At 48.8% G+C, this 18,503-nt stretch overlaps 1 protein-coding gene across 1 annotated transcript; it reads left to right on the top strand.

Annotated features, from left to right (window-relative positions):
* Nucleotides 1–268: 268 nt before the first annotated feature.
* Nucleotides 269–17,917, top strand: LOC308642690 (solute carrier family 22 member 20; the record flags this gene model as incomplete). The annotated part of the gene is made up of 10 exons (XM_081281865.1): nucleotides 269–643; nucleotides 715–818; nucleotides 2,922–3,076; nucleotides 5,647–5,815; nucleotides 6,602–6,725; nucleotides 8,343–8,458; nucleotides 9,897–10,111; nucleotides 11,916–12,024; nucleotides 12,126–12,332; nucleotides 17,781–17,917. The coding sequence occupies 10 exons, from the start codon at nucleotides 269–271 to the stop codon at nucleotides 17,875–17,877; spliced, it is 1,671 nt and encodes a 556-aa protein (XP_081137991.1). The 3' UTR covers nucleotides 17,878–17,917.
* Between the last annotated feature and the right edge of the window lie 586 nt (nucleotides 17,918–18,503).

Consider the following 18,503-nt stretch of genomic DNA (forward strand, 5'->3'; position numbering starts at 1 on the left):
TGCTGTGAGGCAGCTTTCTGGGACTCCTCACCTGTCTAACTCAGAAGGTGAGAGATGGAGGGAGGCAGGAAGAAAGGCCCAGGGGCGGGGAGCCCGAAGATGTGGTGACACTCAAGACTTCCAGTGAGGTGTAACCAGACTCCCCTGAGCTGCGGACACAGGGCGTCTTGGTCCTCACCCCTGGCCTGGTCCTCCGCCCCCAAAGCCCCTCCCCTGTCCCTTTACATAAGGCCTGGGGCAGGCTGGGCCTCGGGTCAGGCCCACGGCCATGGCCTTCACGGACCTGCTGGACACCCTGGGCGGGGTGGGCCGCTTCCAGCTCGTCTACACGGCCCTGCTGCTGCTGCCCTGTGGCCTGCTGGCCTGCCACAACTTCCTCCAGAACTTCACGGCTGCTGCGGTCCCCCATCACTGCCAGCTTCCCGCCAACCACACAGGGGCCACCACCAACGACTCGGGGGCCTGGCTGAGGGCCACCATACCCCTTGACCAGCACGGGGTCCCTGAGCCATGCCAGCGCTTCACAGAGCCTCAGTGGGCCCTTCTGAGCCCCAACACTTCGGTCTATGGGGTGGCCACCGAGGACTGCAAGGATGGCTGGGTCTATGACCGCAGCGTTTTCCCGTCCACCATCGTGATGGAGGTCAGAGGGAGCCATGTGGGGTGGGGGGCTGCTACCTAAGGCCAGGGCTCAGTCTCCCACTCTCCTCGCAGTGGGATCTGGTGTGTGAGGCCCGCACCCTCCGTGACCTGGCTCAGTCCATCTACATGGCTGGGGTGCTGCTGGGGGCCGCCGTGTTTGGCAGCCTGGCGGACAGGTGAGCTTCTGGTGTGAGTGTCCCTACCACCAGTGACGGTCTCTGTGTTTTTTTCTTTTTCTCCCCCCCCCCCGCCCCCCCGGAATCAGGATTGAACCCAGGGGCACATAGTCATATCCCCAGCCCCTTTTAAAATATATTAATAATTTAGAAATGGTCTCGCTGAGTTGTTTAGGGCCTCCCTGCTGAGGCTGGTTTTGAACTCTTGATCCTCCTGCCTTAGCCTCCAGAATCGCTGGGTGTGTGCCGTGGTGCCCTGCTATGCTAACATTTTTTTTTTTTTTTGTAAAAGTTTACTCATATTTTCAATGGATAATGCATAAGTGCATTTACATCCTTCAAAATCCCAAAAGATACAAAAGAGCATGCAGAAAGAAAGCTTTCCCGTCTCGCCCCATCGCTCCCTCCATGGAGCAGCCCAGTTTCTACATCTCCAATTAGAGAGATCTTTCTTTCTGTGTGTGTGTGTGTGTGTGTGTGTGTGTGTGTGTGTGTATGTGTTGTGCTGGTGTTTAAACCCAGGGCCGCCTCACACATGCTAGACAAGCACTCTACCACTGAGCTACAACCCCAGCCTCTATTTTCATTTCTAAATTTTTCATTAAGTTTTATAATTTGGGAGCTGGGGTTGTGGCTCAGTGGAGGAGCACTTACCTAGAACTCGTGAGGCACTGGGTTCCATTTTCAGCACCACATAAACAAAATAAAGGTCCATTGACAATAAAAAAAAGACATTTTTAAAAAGTTTTATGTTTTTTGATGTACACATGTACATAGCTATGGGTTACAAGGTGCTGTTCAGGGCAAGTCTATAATGTGTAATGATCAAATCAGGGTAGTCGGTGTATCTATCACCTTAAACGTTTACCACTTGTTTGTGGTGAGAACTTTCAAAATTCCCTTTTCTGGCCATCCTTCCTCGAGACATTTTGAGGTTTTATGCAGTCGGTCAAATCAGTATATGTGCTTGCCCCTTCCTTTTCATGCTGTGTAAGGATGGAACTCAGGCCCCTGCACATGCTGGGAGAGCTGCACCCCCAGCCTGCTCCCCCAACCCCGCACAAATGCTGGGACACTCCCCACAGGCTCTAGCCCCCCACTTTGTCTTCACTTTGGAGGCTTCTCCATATTCCTTTGGAAAAGCGGTGCTGTCCTCTCTAACGTCCACACAGCATCCTGTGTACAAATGAACCAGAACTCACCCTCACGGAAAGACTGTGAGACAGAGCGGGGCCCTGGCTTTGAAGAAGTCCAGCTCCCTCACCTCCTCTTCCCTCCCCTGCCCCTCTTCCCTCTGTTCAGGTTGGTGGGGAGGCCCTCCCAGACTCCAGAGCTCATCCCCTCAACCCCTCATCACACCTGGTCTGTCTACATGTGAACTTGTATCCTATCCGGAGGGCCTCCTTGTCTCCAGCCCTCAGCACAGGCCTGTGCCTTAGAGATGCTCAATGAGCAGTTGTAGAATAAGGAAGGAAGGAAGGAAGGAAGGAAGGAAGGAAGGAAGGAAGGAAGGAAGGAAGGAAGGAAGGAAGGAGTGTACGTGTCATGGGTGTGTGGGGGAGAAACACTGTCCACACCTTCTTGGTCTGCTGCCCTCCTGGACAAGTAGGGCTGAGCACTCTGGCCCTGGTACCTCCTATGCAATGGGGTGACATAACCCTTCCACCCGCCTTGGACTCCTCTTGCCTCCTATAGCAATCAGCTCCCCTGAAGACTCCATGCTGGGTCCTGCCCCCACAGCCTGGATCTGGCCAGGGCTCATCTCCCTGTGAGTGCTGGTCAGAGGCCTCCTTCCAGCCAGAGCAACACCCAGGGACCCCCTCCCTACCCACACACCTACCTCTGGGTCTCTGCAGAACCTCTGCCTTTCCCGAGCCTGGAATAAGTCTCTTCATCTCCAATTTTCTTCCAATGGTGTCCCTCCGGCGACCCGTGCCTGGGTCCCAGCTGTTGCCCTTCCGTTTTGAGGGGTGGGTTTCACAGGCACCCCAGCTTCCCTGTGGCTGATTTCCCCTTACCAGAGTGGAAGGCCTGGGCACTGACTGTCGGGGATGCCGCTGCTGCTCCTGAAGCCTAACGCTTTGTCCATTCCCTTGGGCTCAGGCTGGGCCGCAAGGTCCCCCTGGTCTGGTCATACCTGCAACTGGCAGTGTCAGGGGCCGCCACGGCGTACACCGACTCCTTCAGCGCCTACTGCGTCTTCCGGTTCCTGATGGGCATGACCTTCTCTGGCATCATCCTCAATTCGCTCTCGCTGGGTGAGTTCAGCCGCGGAGCAGACTAGACGGCTGGGGCTAGAGGAGAAGGGGAAATGGCAGCCCCAGCTTTCTTATTTCCTTTGGCTGGAGTTCTCCTCCAGGGGCCTCAGCTCAGAACACCACCAGGTTCTAGGCCTAGGAGACGGGGCTTGCAGACCTTGGACCTGCCCACAGCCAGGGGGGCCCTGGTAGCTTTGTCCTTGGTCTGGGGTCTCATTTCCTCCTCTGAGAACCGAGAGGGTCAGTTTATTTCATTTGTGAGTTAATTGACAATAACCTCTTACTAAGTGCCCATTGCATACCAGGTTTAGTGTGGTGACTGGGGTGACGGGGACACGGAGGGCAGTGGGACAGGATGCTCTCCAGAGCTGCAGACAGCCCTGAAATCGTGCAGCCCTTATAAGGGTGGGATTTACCCGGGCTGCTGGTGGCTTCTCTCAGCTGAGGCATAAGGATGGCAAGTTTGAGGCCAGCCTGGGAATCCCACCCCAAAATAAAAAAATAAAAAGGGCTGGGGATGTAGCTCAGTGGTGGAGCTTTCCTGGGTTCACTTCCCAGTACTGGAAAAACAAACACTTGTGGTTTCTTAGCTCCATGGTGGGGATCTGGCTTGTTGGATGCCAGGGAGGAGTGTTACCTCCCAAGTGACAAGTGGCAGGATCAGTCCTCAGCACAGGCTGGGATTTCCTGGGTGGTCTTGGTGGAGACATTCATGGGATAGTCAGAAGCCCACCCTGAACACGGGCTGACATGGGCTTGTGCTTCACTTAAATACCTTACCTTGCTCAGAAACCGCCACCACCCTCAGCCATCCAATGACAGGATAGGATTTTAATTTCAGGGATGGAGAAGCAGTTTGGGGGTTGGAAGACACAGCAGGCTGGTACACCTGCCTCTCTCAGTATCAGGACAATGAGGGGCACCAAGCAGAGCCCCACAATACCTACATTCACATGCACACACACACACACACACACGTATCAGACACACGTGCACACATCAGACACTGCTGCAGGCTGGGAACTCTGTCCTTGGGCAGCTTAGTCTGCGAGGAAGTCTTTTTTGAGACTCAGTTGGGTGTTCCAGAGCCTCCTTAACAGGTCACACCTTGCCCCTGGATCGTGCCACAAAAGTGTGAGGACTCTCACGTCTCTTTTTTTTTTTAAAAGGGAAATTGCATGGAAATGGAGAGAGAGGATTTTAATATTTATTTTTTCTTAGTTTTCGGCGGACACAACATCTTTGTTGGTATGTGGTGCTGAGGATCGAACCCGGGCTGCACACATGCCAGGCGAGCGCGCTACCGCTTGAGCCACATCCCCAGCCCCTCTCACGTCTCTTTCTATCTCCCCTCTTTGTTATTATGCACACCATTCTGCCCTTTTTACTTTTTCCAGTGCCGAGGGTGGAACTCAGCTCCACCCCAGCCCCTGTTCTGCATCTTGAGTCTTTCACTTAGCAATGCCACCACTGGCTCGTTTGTTGATGCCTCCCGGGGGACCCCATGGCCACTTGAAGGACTTTGGCTTTAATTCCAAATGAGGCAGGAGACCCTGGAGGATTCTGTGCTGAGTGGAGCCCTGACCTGATTTAGTGTTTGAGGTTTGACAGGATCCCTCTGGCAGATGCCATTTGGCACCAGAACCGAAGCAGGGAGTCCAGAGAAGAGGCCATTGCCCTCATCCCAGCAAGAGCCAAGGTTGAACCGGGCCAGAGGGTGGCAGCAGAGCAGACGAGAAGAGCAGACGGTGGCTGAACTCTGAAGGCAGAAACATGATTTGCTTTGCGGGTGGATCGCACTAACGGGCTCATTGCTCCCTGGAAAGAAGTATCCTCATTAATTTGTCGTGGATGCCTTGGAAGGATGTATCGCGATTTATTTAACAGTCCCACAGACAAGTGGCAGGCTCAGGTTTAGGTTTTATCCAATTTTTTCTGCCTATAGAAATTTGCAATTTGTCTTCACATGAAGTTAAGCATCTATTTTGAACCCAGGGCTTCCTGGGTAGGTAGGCACACGCTCTACCACTGAGCTATGCCCCCAGCTGGGTCGACCATGTTTTGATAGCACCATGAACCACTCTATTTCCTCTGTGCCAGCCATTCACATCCCTTGCCCATTTCCCTTCAGACTTGCTGGTAATTTTCCTATTGATTTGTACGAACACTTCCAATATTAGAGAAATAGCCTCTTATCTGTTGAGTTGCAAATATTTTTAACTTTTTTTTTTGCCAATGCTATGACTTTGCTTATTGTGTTTTATGTTGTTTATTTCTATTTAGACATTTCTTTTTTTATGAATTCAGATTTTTTTAACCTTAGCCTTCATTTGATTCCTTCTGATTGTGAGTTTCTCAGAATTTTTATATATATATAAAATCTAACCATGAGTTCTAGCGTTCTTGTGGTTTTATTGTTTACATTTAGTAATTTGATCCCCCCACTCGGGACACTTTGGCCTGAGTCTCAATGGGTCTTGGCATGAGTTTATCGCCATCAAGAGGCGGGGGGAGTTAAGCAGCTCTGTGGGAAGGCAGGCTCCCTGAGCGCACTGCTGTTTCCTCTGCAGTTGTGGAGTGGATGCCCACCCGGGGCCGGACTGTGGCGGGCATCTTGCTGGGCTTCTCCTTCACTGTGGGTCAGCTCATCCTGGCTGGCGTGGCCTACCTGATCCGCCCCTGGCGGTGGCTACAGTTTGCGGTCTCAGCTCCCTTCCTGATCTTCCTCCTCTATTCTTGGTATGTCCGGCAGGAGTGAGGAGGAGGGGAGAGTGCGCCCGGGGGACAGGACACTCACCTGGCCCCGCAAGAGGTCGGGATGGGAGAGGCTGGGGTTTGCTGGACCTGGTGGGGACACAAGGGACAGAAAGTGCTCAGGGGGACCACACACTCTTGAGTATTCTCAGGTGGCTTTCAGAAGGTCCAGTAAAACCCCTTCTTTAGCTCTGGAACATGTCAATCATTTTTGTCTTTCAACTCCTCTGTGCCTCGCAACAGCCCCATGACATTTTATAAGAGGGAGGCTAAAGCACAGCCCAGAGAGGGATCATGATTTAGTAAAGGCCACACAACGAGGGATCAGAAACAGATTCAGAGTCAGGTGTGGTGGGCGCAGCTCAGGAGGCTGAGGCAGGAGGATCACAAGTTCAAAGCCAGCCTCACTAACTTAGCGAGGACCTAAGCAATTTAGCAAGACCTTCTCTCAAAATAAAAAATAAAATGAATTTGGGATGTGGCTCAGTGGCTAAGCGCCCCTGGGTTCAATCTCTGATGCTCCCCTCCCCCCAAAAAAAGACAGAGAAAGATTGAATACTGAGTCCACTGTAGTCTCTAAGGACCCTTCAGTGATTCTCTTTATTACAAAAAAGGGAAGGTGACATGTCTTCCAGTCTTCTTGGATCTGAGACGAGGGACATTGCACCCTTTTAGGATCTGAGAGAAGGTGGATGTGGGTGTAATTGGGTTTGGGAAATGGAATGAGCTCCACCCAGCTCTGGTCCTTCTGCATCCTTCTCTCCCTCCCAGGTGGCTGCCAGAGTCATCCAGATGGCTCCTCCTTCACGGCAAGTCCCAACAAGCCCTGCGGAACCTGCAGAAGGTGGCCAGGATGAATGGGAGAAGGGCCGAAGGGGAAAGACTGACCAAAGAGGTGAGTGGGGAGGCGGGAGCAGGCCTGGGAATGACCTTCCAATTCGTGGCCGCCTCTGCCACCTTCCCAGGACTCGGCTGCCATGCAGGCGGAGAGTTCTCGTGTGGGAAAGATGTCCTTTAAGCACTGAACGGCTGTGTGATCTGGGGCGAATGATTTAGCTGCTTCTCTCATTGGTCTATCCACCTGTGCAGTAAGGAAATAACCTTCACGTTGACCTCCAGTCAAAATTTAATAAAAGCAAACAACTTAAGATAGCAATCACAAAATAAAATTGTTGGAGAATCGATAACAAGAGCACCATTTATCACACATTCCATTCTTTATAAGATAGTTATCATTCATTAACAGTACTGGCTGTTTATTAAGCCCTGTGTGAGGAACTATGCTAACAGCTTCTCATACGTCATCTCACTTAATGCCTCATTGGTGCCAATGAGGAACTGAAGCTTGCGGGTCAGGTAATCTGCCTAAGACACACAGCGGGAAGTGACTCAGAACCTCTGCTTTCAACCACCTCCTGATACTGTCCCAGGAAAGTGGGGAGCTGAAACCCCAAACCTCAGCTCTTGTGTTTTGCCGGCCTCAGACAGCACAAGCCATGCCAGAGAACTTCATGATAGGTGAAGTGAGGCGAAAATAAAGTAAAGGAAAAGTGAGGCTTCTGCAAAAAGCCCCCTCGAGGGAGAGATGGGCCGTCTCCAAACAGAGAATGGCAAAGGAGACAAAGGTGTCCCCAATTTTATTACTGTTTTATTACATTAAACAGTAATAAAATTTGACCTTAGTCGGTCCTCTTTGGAACTGTCACGGTGGCCATCCTTTTGGGGCGACTTCATCCGCAAGTCAATCCCATGTTAATGGGGACACTGCGTCAATAGCTGTCAGAAGTGACCTTATTGGGCCTGCATTACTAAAGCACTCTTCCTCCCCAGACACAGGGAGACACCTTTAGCCATAATTCCTAGCTTCATGTCAATATCAGAGGACCCTGTCAAGAGTCAGTCCCATGAATCCTTTTCTCTTGACATATTTCCCAATGAGCTCCTTTTGCTTCCGGTTCTTTTCTACAAATTAACTACCACCTTTGCTCTCTTGTCTACTTTGGAAGTAGCTTAAAGAAGGACCCCTACAGTAATTTAAAGACCACTTACGACCTTGCCTACACTTGACTGCTCATTGCTAGCTTCTACCTAACAACACTATCTCCAAGTCTACACCAGGAAAGGTATGGACAGACTCCTAGACCCCAGAGCCAGGAGGGTGGGGCACATGTTGAAACCTGTGCCTCATCTCAAAGCCCTGGAGCCACTATCTTGCCAGGGGTCCCAACAGGTGTGTGGTGGGCGCACACCTGTAATCCCAGCAGCTCAGGAGGCTGAGGCAGGAGGATCACAAGTTCAAAGCCAGCCTCACCCACTTAGCGAGGGCCTAAGCAACTAAGCAAGACCTTCTCTCAAAATAAAAAATAAAATGAATTTGGGATGTGGCTCAGTGGCTAAGTGCCCCTGGGTTCAATCTCTGATAACCACCCCCACACACAAAATGGAGGTGTTCCCAGCAGGGACAGGAGGCCCTGGATCCTTTGCTGCCACTGATCACACATTCCTCACCCAGGTGGTGAGCTCCTACATCCAGAGCGAGTTTGCAAGCGTCCGCACCTCCAACTCTATCCTGGATCTCTTCCGAACCCCGGCCATCCGCAAGGTCACATGCTGTCTCATGGTGGTCTGGTAGGTGAGGGGCTCATTCCAAGACTTTGACCTGAGGCAGGAACGTGTCTTTTTCTCCCACTGACAAACTCTGTCCTGAAATATTCCCAACGCAACGAGCAGGTGAGCTTTGCAAAGCCAGTCTCATCCCACCCCCCCCCTTTCTGATGGAGCTCTATGCTGGGTGCTAAGATAGAGTGATAGATGAGACATTGTGTTGGTGAAGGAGGCAGGTCTCCTCGGAGGGTAGGGGTGAGTGCCACTGGAATCTCACAGGCAGCTTTTCCAGAATGGACCTTGCACTATCCCTTTGGGCTCTCTAGGGAGATTCTGGGAGGATTCTAGGGGATTCTGGGGAGAGTCCATTCTGAAAAAACACTTCCAAGTCCAGGAGGGAACAGCTAGAGAAACCATGATGTCCACGCAATATGACAAGTATCCAAACAGCAATTCTGCTCATGGCTGCAGAGGGCTTCACACAGCAGTTGGCATTCTAGTGGTGGTTAATCAAGTTTGCCAGGTGGGCAAAAAGAAATTCCAATAGATACGCTGCCATGAAGAAGAGAAATGGATAAGAATATAAAGGTGGGCTGGGGAGTAGCTCAACGGTAAGTATGCCCCTGTCTTTAATCCCCAGGACCATCACAAAACAAAACAAAAAATCCACATCTATTATTTGAAATATAGTCCCTTCCATACTCAAAGGAAGGGCATTAAGTTCTACCTCCTGAAGGGTAGAGTCTGGCTGAAATTACCTTCACCCAAATGTTTGCATCTTTTCTGTAAAACAGGGGTTTCTAAAAATTATTTTAACTTTTTTTTAATCATTCTTTTTAAAAATTTTTTTAAGTTGTTGATAGAGCCCCAGCCCCAGCCCTATTTTAACTTTAATTTATTTGTTTGTTTGTTTGATTGTGCAGCACTGGGATCAAACCAGGACCCAGTGCGTGTTAGGCAAGCATGCTACCAGTGAGCCATATCCCCCGTCCAGATTTGTTCAATCATTTACTTAAATAGATTCATATATGTGTCATTTACACCTTGGATTCTAATTTAGTAACATTATTTATTTTGTTTAATAAATACTATATTATTTACTTTCCTTCTCTGTTCTGGCTTTGGCCACTGGGAGCTTGTTGTCATAGGCTCCTATGTCCTTCACTTACCTCCATCTCCTTCTGTCTTTATTTTTTTAGCACTGCTTTAACTTCAGTGCTAAGTGGTGCTGACAGGAAACCAAATGCACTCCAGGGTCCATGGATGGGACTCAGGGGAGTGAGTGTTAGGAAGAGATGATGGGCGAAGTCTGGACTCCAAGGCCAAAGTCAAAGACTTATGAGACCAGGAAGGGTTTCTAACTCTCCCAGGAGAGGAGTCCTATGTTAACCATCCTGTGTCCCCTGTCCTGGGCCCAGGACAGTGAAATGGTGGAACAGGATCATTCTGCCACCTTTGCCAGGTTCTCCAACTCTGTGGCTTACTACGGCCTGGCAATGGACTTGCAGAAGTTCGGGCTCAGCATCTACCTGGTACAGGCTCTGTTTGGTATCATCGACATCCCAGCCATGCTGGTGGCCACCACCACCATGATTTATGTGGGCCGCCGGGCCACAGTGGCCTCCTTCCTCATCCTGGCTGGGCTCATGGTCATTGCCAACATGTTTGTGCCTGAAGGTAAGCCATAGCTTGTGCCTGTGCTGCCCTCTGGGATACTGCCACACAGGTTCCTGGAGAACTGGGAGCCCCTGGGGTCTTGTGGGCAACACGTACCATGAGAGAACAAGGCTGAGAGGTAGTTTTTGGATCTGGGGGAAATGTGCCTAAGGATTAATGGAGTTTGTTAAGCACTTAGTGCCTAGTGTCAGTTCAGGAAGAAGATCCACCAAGGTCATGAGTCTGCCCTTGAATCAAGGACAATCTGGACAGCAAGACCAGACAAATGCATATAAAGCCACTGGAGAGCCAACATGGTGACTTCCTTATGCCACTGATGTGTGTGTCCACTCGGAGCAGGCAGCCTGTCCATGGGTTGAAAAGTTAGGACTTGAACCTCAGCCAGCCTGGTCTGGAACAATGGTTCACACAGCTGGCCAAAATTACCCTCACCCAGAGAAAAATCCCAAAGTCCAGGTGCTCCACACCATGAAGAGGGACTCTCAAACCCTCAGTACTTAAAAAGCTGTTCAGTGACTTCAGCAAGAAGCCAGGATTGACTATCTGGGATCTAGAACATGTGCCAAACTATGTGCCCAGGTGTGACCACAGCTTTGCCACCATAGCCTGGGGCAGGTTGTCTAACTTCTCTGGGCTCTGGTTCCTCACCTATAAAATGGACAGGTGTTATTGTTAGTATTTTGGGACATTTTCATCCAATCATTTTTCCTATTTATAGATTTTGTATTCTACATAATTGAGACATCGTTTATATATACATATATATGTAATGCAATAATGCAAATAGGATTATCTATATGTATACATGTACATTGATAAAGGATATATATATATATATATATATATATATATATATATATACATATATAATATCCTTTTCCATTATATATTAAAAACATCCTTTTCCATGTTAGTACAACATTTCATGGGCTTGATTTTTTTTATTAGTTTATATTTTATTGAGATTGGTGTTTTTCAACTCTGGATGCATATTAGAATTAGATATTAAAAAATATCCAAACTTGAGGCTTTGATATAATGGATGTGGGGCAGGGCCCCAGGCGTGGGTGTTTTATGGAATGTCCCCACGAAATTCCAGTGTGCAGCCTGGGCTGCCACCAATCCAAAGGCAGTACCTTAATTTCTTTGACCATTACCCTCATACAGGACATTCAAATTGGGGTTTTGCAATGTATAAACAACAGTTGAGGACAGGGAGGCTAGGAGATGATAACAGTGACCAAGTCACTCCATTGGGTCAGAGCTGTGGACTCAACTCAGGCCTGACTCCAAAGCTTATCTCCAGTAGATCTTGGTGACAGATACAAACAAGAGAGGAAGGAGAGCAGGGTGCAGTAGCACATGCCTGTAATCCCTGTAGCTCCAGAGGCTGAAGCAGGAGGATTGTGAGTTCAAAGCCAACCTCAGCAAATTAGCAAGGCCCTAAGCAGCTCAGCCAGATCCTATCTCTAAATAAAAATATAAAAAGGGTCTGGGGATGTGGCTCAGTGTTTAAGCACCCCTGGGTTCAATCCCCAGTACAAAATAGAGAGAGAAAGACACATGGCGTGGGGGTAGGGCACAGAAGTCAGAGAAGGGCAGTTTGGGGACTTCCAGGTGCCAGTTGGGCACTGAGGTAATAGAAATACAGTCTCCCTGCCTTGATGCACCTCCCTCATCCCTGCTTAGGCCCCTGAACTTCACCCTCTGCCTCTTTCCCCTACTCTTGGCATCCCCCCAGCCTCCCACCACATTCCCCTGCCACCCCCTGTTCCCACACTCAGCCTCCCTTTGTCCCCCTTAGACATGCAGACCCTGCGCACCGCCCAAGCAGCTCTGGGCAAGGGCTGCCTGGCCAGCTCCTTCATCTGCGTGTACCTGTTCACGGGAGAGCTGTACCCCACCGAGATCAGGTGGGTGTTCGGAGGAGAGGCCCGGTGCAGAGCTCTCTGCCCAGACACCCAGGGCCCAGCCCAGAGAGTGCAGGCTGTGTGCTGAGTCCTCCCTCCCACAGGCAGATGGGGATGGGCTTCACCTCGGTCAATGCCCGCCTTGGGGGCTTGGCTGCACCCCTGGTCACCACGCTTGGGGAGATCAGCCCGGTCCTGCCGCCCTTGGGTTTTGGCACCACCTCGATCCTAGCAGGCCTGGTTGTCCTCTGCTTCCTGACTGAGACCCGCAACGTGCCCCTGGTGGAGACCATCGCTGCGATGGAGAGGAGGTGAGCAAGCGGCAGGGCACTGCGGGTGCGAGGCCAAGCAGGCTGTGGTCACCCGGAAACAGCAGGGGAGCAGACGCAATCCTCCTTGCCTTGGTCTTCCGTGGCTTAGCTTTCGACAGGAGCGGGCCCAACGAGGACCATAAAAGAGAAAGAAGGGGGCTGAGGGTAGCTCAGCAAAGAGCTGCGCCTGCCGCCGCCCCGAGTTCCCTACATAGCACCGCAAAAAAGAGAAATAGACCAAAGACCCGGAGACTCGGTTGGAAATGAAGCCTGGTAGAGAAATGGGGAGAGGAGAGAGAGGCAAGTGCAATTTGAAGCAAAGTCAGATGGTTGCAGGGTTGTGAACTGGGCCCCGAGTTTCTGAACAACAGAAAGGGAGACCCTGTTGGGGGGAAGAGAATACCGGCTCCCCAGGGTAAGTAAAGCTTCCCTCAGTGTTAGGCTGGAGGAAATGTCTCTCCTGGGCCTCCTTAGAGAGGTTACTGAGCTAGGTGACAGCAATATCCTGGACAATAAGTGCAAGAGGGGATCCGATCTGGCTGTTCCTGAGTGAGGCATTTCTTAGTCACAGCGTGCTCAACGAAGACCCTTAATTTTGAAAAGCAGGGACAGGGGTGCAAGACACATCACTTTTTCCTGAAGCACTTGCGAAAAAGTTGCTGGCGTTCCTTCCAAGTACTTCGATGTGTATTCCTCCAAACAAGGATATTCTCTTATATAACCACAAACCACCATCAAAATCAGAAAATCAGTACTGCCATGTGACCACTGTTTCATCTTTAGGCTTCCAGCCTGTTTCCGCAACAATGTCTGATGCCTGGATCCAGCAAAAGGATTCAGATCCCAGTCACGGAGCTTTTAGTTGTCTCATTTTCCTCAGGCTCTAGTAGGTTCTCGGTGTTCTTTGATTTTCATGACTTCCGCAGTTCTACAGGGTTTTGTTTTTTTTTTTTTTTTTTAAAGAGAGTGAGAGAGGAAAGAGAGAGAGAGAGAGAGAGAGAGAGAGAATTTTTAATATTTATTTTTTAGTTCTCGGCGGACACAACATCTTTGTTGGTATGTGGTGCTGAGGATCGAACCCGGGCCGCACGCATGCCAGGTGAGCGCGCTACCGCTTGAGCCACAACCCCAGCCCTCTACAGGCTTTTTTAATCATTGAAAGAACCAGTGCAGGGGCTGGGGATGTGGCTCAAGCGGTAGCGCGCTCGACTGGCATGCGTGCGGCCCGGGTTCGATCCCCAGCACCACATACAAAACAAAGATGTTGTGTCTGCCGATAACTAAAAAATAAATGTTAAAATTCTCTCTCTCTCTCTCTCCCTCTCTCACTCTCTCTTTAAAAAAAAAAAAAAAAAGAACCAGTGCAACCAAAAGTACACCCAATATAGTGCCTCACAATACAGCAGGAGAGCACAGGCCAGCATGGGGGGGGCACAGGTGCACCTCCCAGGGTCCTCACCTTAGCCCCTGAATGGCTTGTTTCTGTATCTCAAGCCATCAAGACAAATTCTCCATCTCAGAGAAGCCAAGGCACAGGTTTGCTGATTGTTTTTTTTAATATCTCACTGGTCATAACCAAAGCCAGTCTACATAACCAGGCAAGCCAGGTAGAAACCATAGGTGTGATTCTAATAAAAGATGTAGACAGCTGGTAAAGGCAGCCTCCAGGGGAGAATCAGGCCCTGACTGCACATTATAAATTACTAGCCAGTACTGTTATCTCACCCCTGTCTTGACAGATAGTCAAGGTCATGGCTCCATCTTTAAAGATGAGCTCAGATGCACCACAGCTTTGAAGATCACAGATCAGTTCTTTTCTGGGGTTCCTTTTGGTTGGGGTTTGCTGATCTTACAGGTTACCCTGTATTCATTTCAGGTAGGAGCACCTAATAGTGATGCCTTAACCCTCCTCCACAGATGCCCTCTGCCCAGCCACAGGCTCTGACTCCTCTCCATATGGAGCTGTCCCCTGTGGGAACATCCTTCTCTCCCACTCGGCTTCTGACACCCCAGGCCAGGCCACCTATATGTGTAGACGTCCTCCTCATCTTGCCCCAGGTCTGATGCCTGTTCCTGGTCACACCCCTCACCTGGTCAACCCATGAACTGCTTAATCTCTGATTCTCCATACCAGGACACTGTCCTTTCTAGCTCTGACACCTGAGGCCAGGCCACCCCTGCATATGGATACCACCTTGTTTTACCCCTTGTCATAGTTTTGGTTTTGTTCAGGAAAAGATGGGAAGAAGAAATGCTTTGCACATACAAATACACACAAAATAATAATAATAATAATAATTATTATTATTATTATTATTCAATATAATCAGTATTTGTTTACTTTTTAAAAAATTTAGCTGTAGATGAACACATTATCTTTATTTTGATTATTATTATTTTTTTTAATGTGGTGCTGAGGATCAAACCCAGTGCCTCCATACACTAGGCGAGTGCTCTACCACTGAGCCACAACCCCAACCCAGTATTTGAATATATTTTTGATGATACAGGTTGTCATTCTCGTAAAGAACTGAGGGACAATCCCCTTTCTTCTGCCATTCCCCTAAATCATGCACTTCTAGAGTCCCCTTGTCCTCACAGCTTTTCCTTGGGATTAGACCAGGCACCACAGTGCCCACAGTAAATTAGCCACACCCAGCACCTGTTTGCATGTGAGCTTCTGCAGAAAAAAATTTAAATCAGAAGTCTGTTAAAGTGGAAATAGGCACAGGGCTTATTGAGCAATCAGAACACAAAAATGGGCTGACGTCTCAAGGAAGCCAAGCCCTGCCCCTGGGTAGATACTGGCAGAAGCATGTCCAGATGGAGCTGCCCCCCAGGAAGATTAGTGACCAAAGCCAGGACGTCTCTGAAGAGCTCTGCAGGCTGAGGATTGTACCTGGGATTTGATTCAGGCTTTTTGAAATCTTATTTGATTATTAGCCAATGAGTTCCTGCCATGTGTCAGACACAAAGCTAAGTATGGACTGAAGAGGGAGAAAACAGATGCCATCTCTACCCTCTTGGAGCTCACAGAGCAAGGGAGACAGAGAGGGAAAACACACACAAATAAACACACACAAATACATATGGGATTAAGAGACCACGCGGTGGAGAAGGAGGAGGGGTCAGCCAGGCTGAGAAGGGAAGTATGTCCTTGGAGGAAGGAACAGCCTATGAAATCCCCCTGAGTCCCAGAGTGCCTGGCTTGCAAGGTGGGGCAGGAGGTGGTGGCAGAGCCAGCCTTAGAGGACATGTTGAGAATTTAGGCTTTTAAGCTGGTGGAGAAACTGCTGTGGGGCAGGGCTTGGAGGAAGGAATCTGTATGACTGAGTGACAGTTTTTTGTTTTTCTTTTTTGTTATGCTGGGAGTCCAACTGGAGGCATCACACAGGTGAGGCAAGGGCTCTACCACTGCTGCATCCCCAGCCCTGAGCTATATTTTTAAAAGAGCTTTCTGTCTGGTTGACATTATCATTCTCAGTCCAAACAGGGTCTCGGTCTCGGCTCTAGGCATTTCTGGCCATTGCTGCAGAACAGTGTTGCTCAGCTTTTTTCAGGTGATTCATTAGGGTCATGTTGGAGCAAGCACACCCAAGAACAGCTGACTGACCATGTTTTAGAAGTTCTTTCATGTAAAACTTGCACATTCACAAAGGAGGAAATGCAAATAGGAAGTAAACTGAATGAAAATATGCATCTCAGTCAGAATCAAAGAAATGCAAATTTTAAAGCTACTGGGGCAGCTACTGGGGTGCAGCTCAGTGGGTCAGCACTTGCCTGGCAAATGTGAGCCCAGGGGTTCCAGCTTCAGCACTGGAAGGAAAAGAGAAGAAGGGGGTGTAATAGTTTTTTTTTTTTTTTTTTTTTTTTTTTTTTTTTTAAGAGAGAGGAGAGGGGGAGAGAGAGAGAGAGAAAGAGAGAATTTATTTATTTATTTATTTTTTTAGTTCTCGGCGAACACAACATCTTTGTTGGTATGTGGTGCTGAGGATCGAACCCGGGCCGCACGCATGCCAGGCGAGCACACTACCGCTTGAGCCACATCCCCAGCCCCTGTAATAGTTTTTAAATATTCAGTAAGGAAAGATTTTAAAGCCCAATGGTAATAGTTAATGCAAGAGCCTGTGTGGGCAAGGGATCTTTCTGGAAACTTCTTTGGCACAACTGATCATGAGCTGTAAACATTTTTGTATTCTTCTAAGTAGCAGTGACATTTCAAGGAATTTGTCCTAAGGAAATAAGCTGAAATGTGGTCACAGTTTATATATAAAACATATCCAGAGCTGGAGTTGTGGCTCAGTGGTGGAATGCTTGCCTAGCATGTGTAAGGCACTGGGTTTGAGTCTCAGCACTGCATATAAAAAAAATATAAATTTCCAAAACACCCAATAACTTAAAGTTCTAGTACATCATACAGAGAGTTATGTTATAAAGAGTCTGAAGTGGTAGACTGGGGATGTGGTTCAGTGGTAGAGCACATGTCTAGCATGTGCGAGACCCTTGGTTCCATCCCCATTACTGGGGAAAAAAAAAGTTTTAAATGGCATGAGCAACTGACAAGGTGACTTACACCTGTAATCCGAATGACTTGGGAGACTGAAGTAGGAGGATTGGGAGAAGGAGGCCAGCCCAGGCAACTTAGTTAGATCCTGTCTCAAAATAAAAAATAAAAAGGGCTGGAGATGCAGCTTGTGGTAGAGCGCCCCCATGTGCCATCCCCAGTACTGCAAAAAAAATGTACCACCATGGGGATAGTTACAAATACAGATAAGCAGCATGTTTAAGTTATTTATATTTTCTTAATTATCTCATGAAATAGACTTGGAAGGGAAAAGAAATATGTTAACATTGTTGTAGTAAGTGCCTCAACGTAAGGGTGATGGTTTATGTTTTAAAAGTTAGGGTTTTTGTTGTTGTTTGGTTTTGTTTTTTGTGGTGCTGGGGATGGAACCCAGGGCCTCATGGTGCTAGTCAAAAGCTACCACTGAGCCACATCCCTAGCAAAAAAAAAAAAAAAAAAAAAAAAAAAAAAAAATTAAAAATGACCTCCAAATTACCTCTGTGGAGCAGATTTTCTTTGGCACTCACGGGGAAGAGCAAATGAACACGAGCTGAATCAGCCCAAGGACAGAGAAAAAGCACTAGAAGGTTCACATGGCAGGACTAAAATATGGGGTAGTAGGAAGAGAGGAAGGGACCTGCTACGTGAATAAATCATCGTGATGAATGAAATAAAAACCAAATATTAAACGATAATGAATTTAAACTCCTGAGCCAAACAATTGAAATAGGAGAGTTCAAAGTTAAGAATAAAAACTGGGATGAAATGGTTGGGCCACTGAAAAAGTTCTCAACACAGAACTTGCTAAAAGTAGACAAAGAAATGGGCGAGACAGGCAAAGGATTCAAATGAGATGACAGGAGTTTCCATTTATCTTTGAACAGAATGAAAGAAGCCCCTTCCAAGAAGGAGGCAGAAGAGAAAAGCGAGGAAATCGCCCTTCAGCAGCTGGGAACTTCTCCTCTCAAAGAAACCATCTAGGCTGCCCAGAGCCTGGCGCTGGCTGGCAACAGCTCACCCCTGTCCAGACCCGCCCTGGGGCTTCTCTTGGGGGCACCAGGGGCTGTGGTACCGACTCCAGGCAAGGTCCACCAGAGGTCAGCATGGCCCTGGCACACAGCCACCCAGTAATTGGCTTTACAAATATACAGGGACTCCACTTCCCAAGGACCAAAAGAGAGATTGGTCTCTGTAGCAATAAAAGACCTATTTTCCTTTGCCATTCCCAAATCTGCCCCTTCTGTGTCTCTGTTTACTATGGTCCTACCTGAGAATGCAGTGTTTATTGCAGAGTTCGTGTGACATTCCTGTCACGGGGTTGTTCCTGGAATAGCCCCGCTTAACCCAGAGAATTGTCCAGAACTCTGCTGCACTCATTTGGAGAGAGTAAACACTCCCGCCCACCTGATGGGATTACTACCGGTGATGTCTCCACTGCGGACTTGGACCTTTGTGCTACCTTTGTGTCCCCAGGAGCCCCTCCCAGTGTGCCCTGCAGATGGCACAATGAATAGTGGAGTAAATGTTGAAGCAGACTCCGCTGCTCCTCTGCATCCCTAGCAATACCACCCTGCAGTCACAGGATCTGGTTCTTCTTACATAGGGTA

Source organism: Spermophilus citellus (assembly GCF_964194105.1).
Source record: "Spermophilus citellus genome assembly, chromosome: 2".
Taxonomy (NCBI): Eukaryota; Metazoa; Chordata; class Mammalia; order Rodentia; family Sciuridae; genus Spermophilus; species Spermophilus citellus.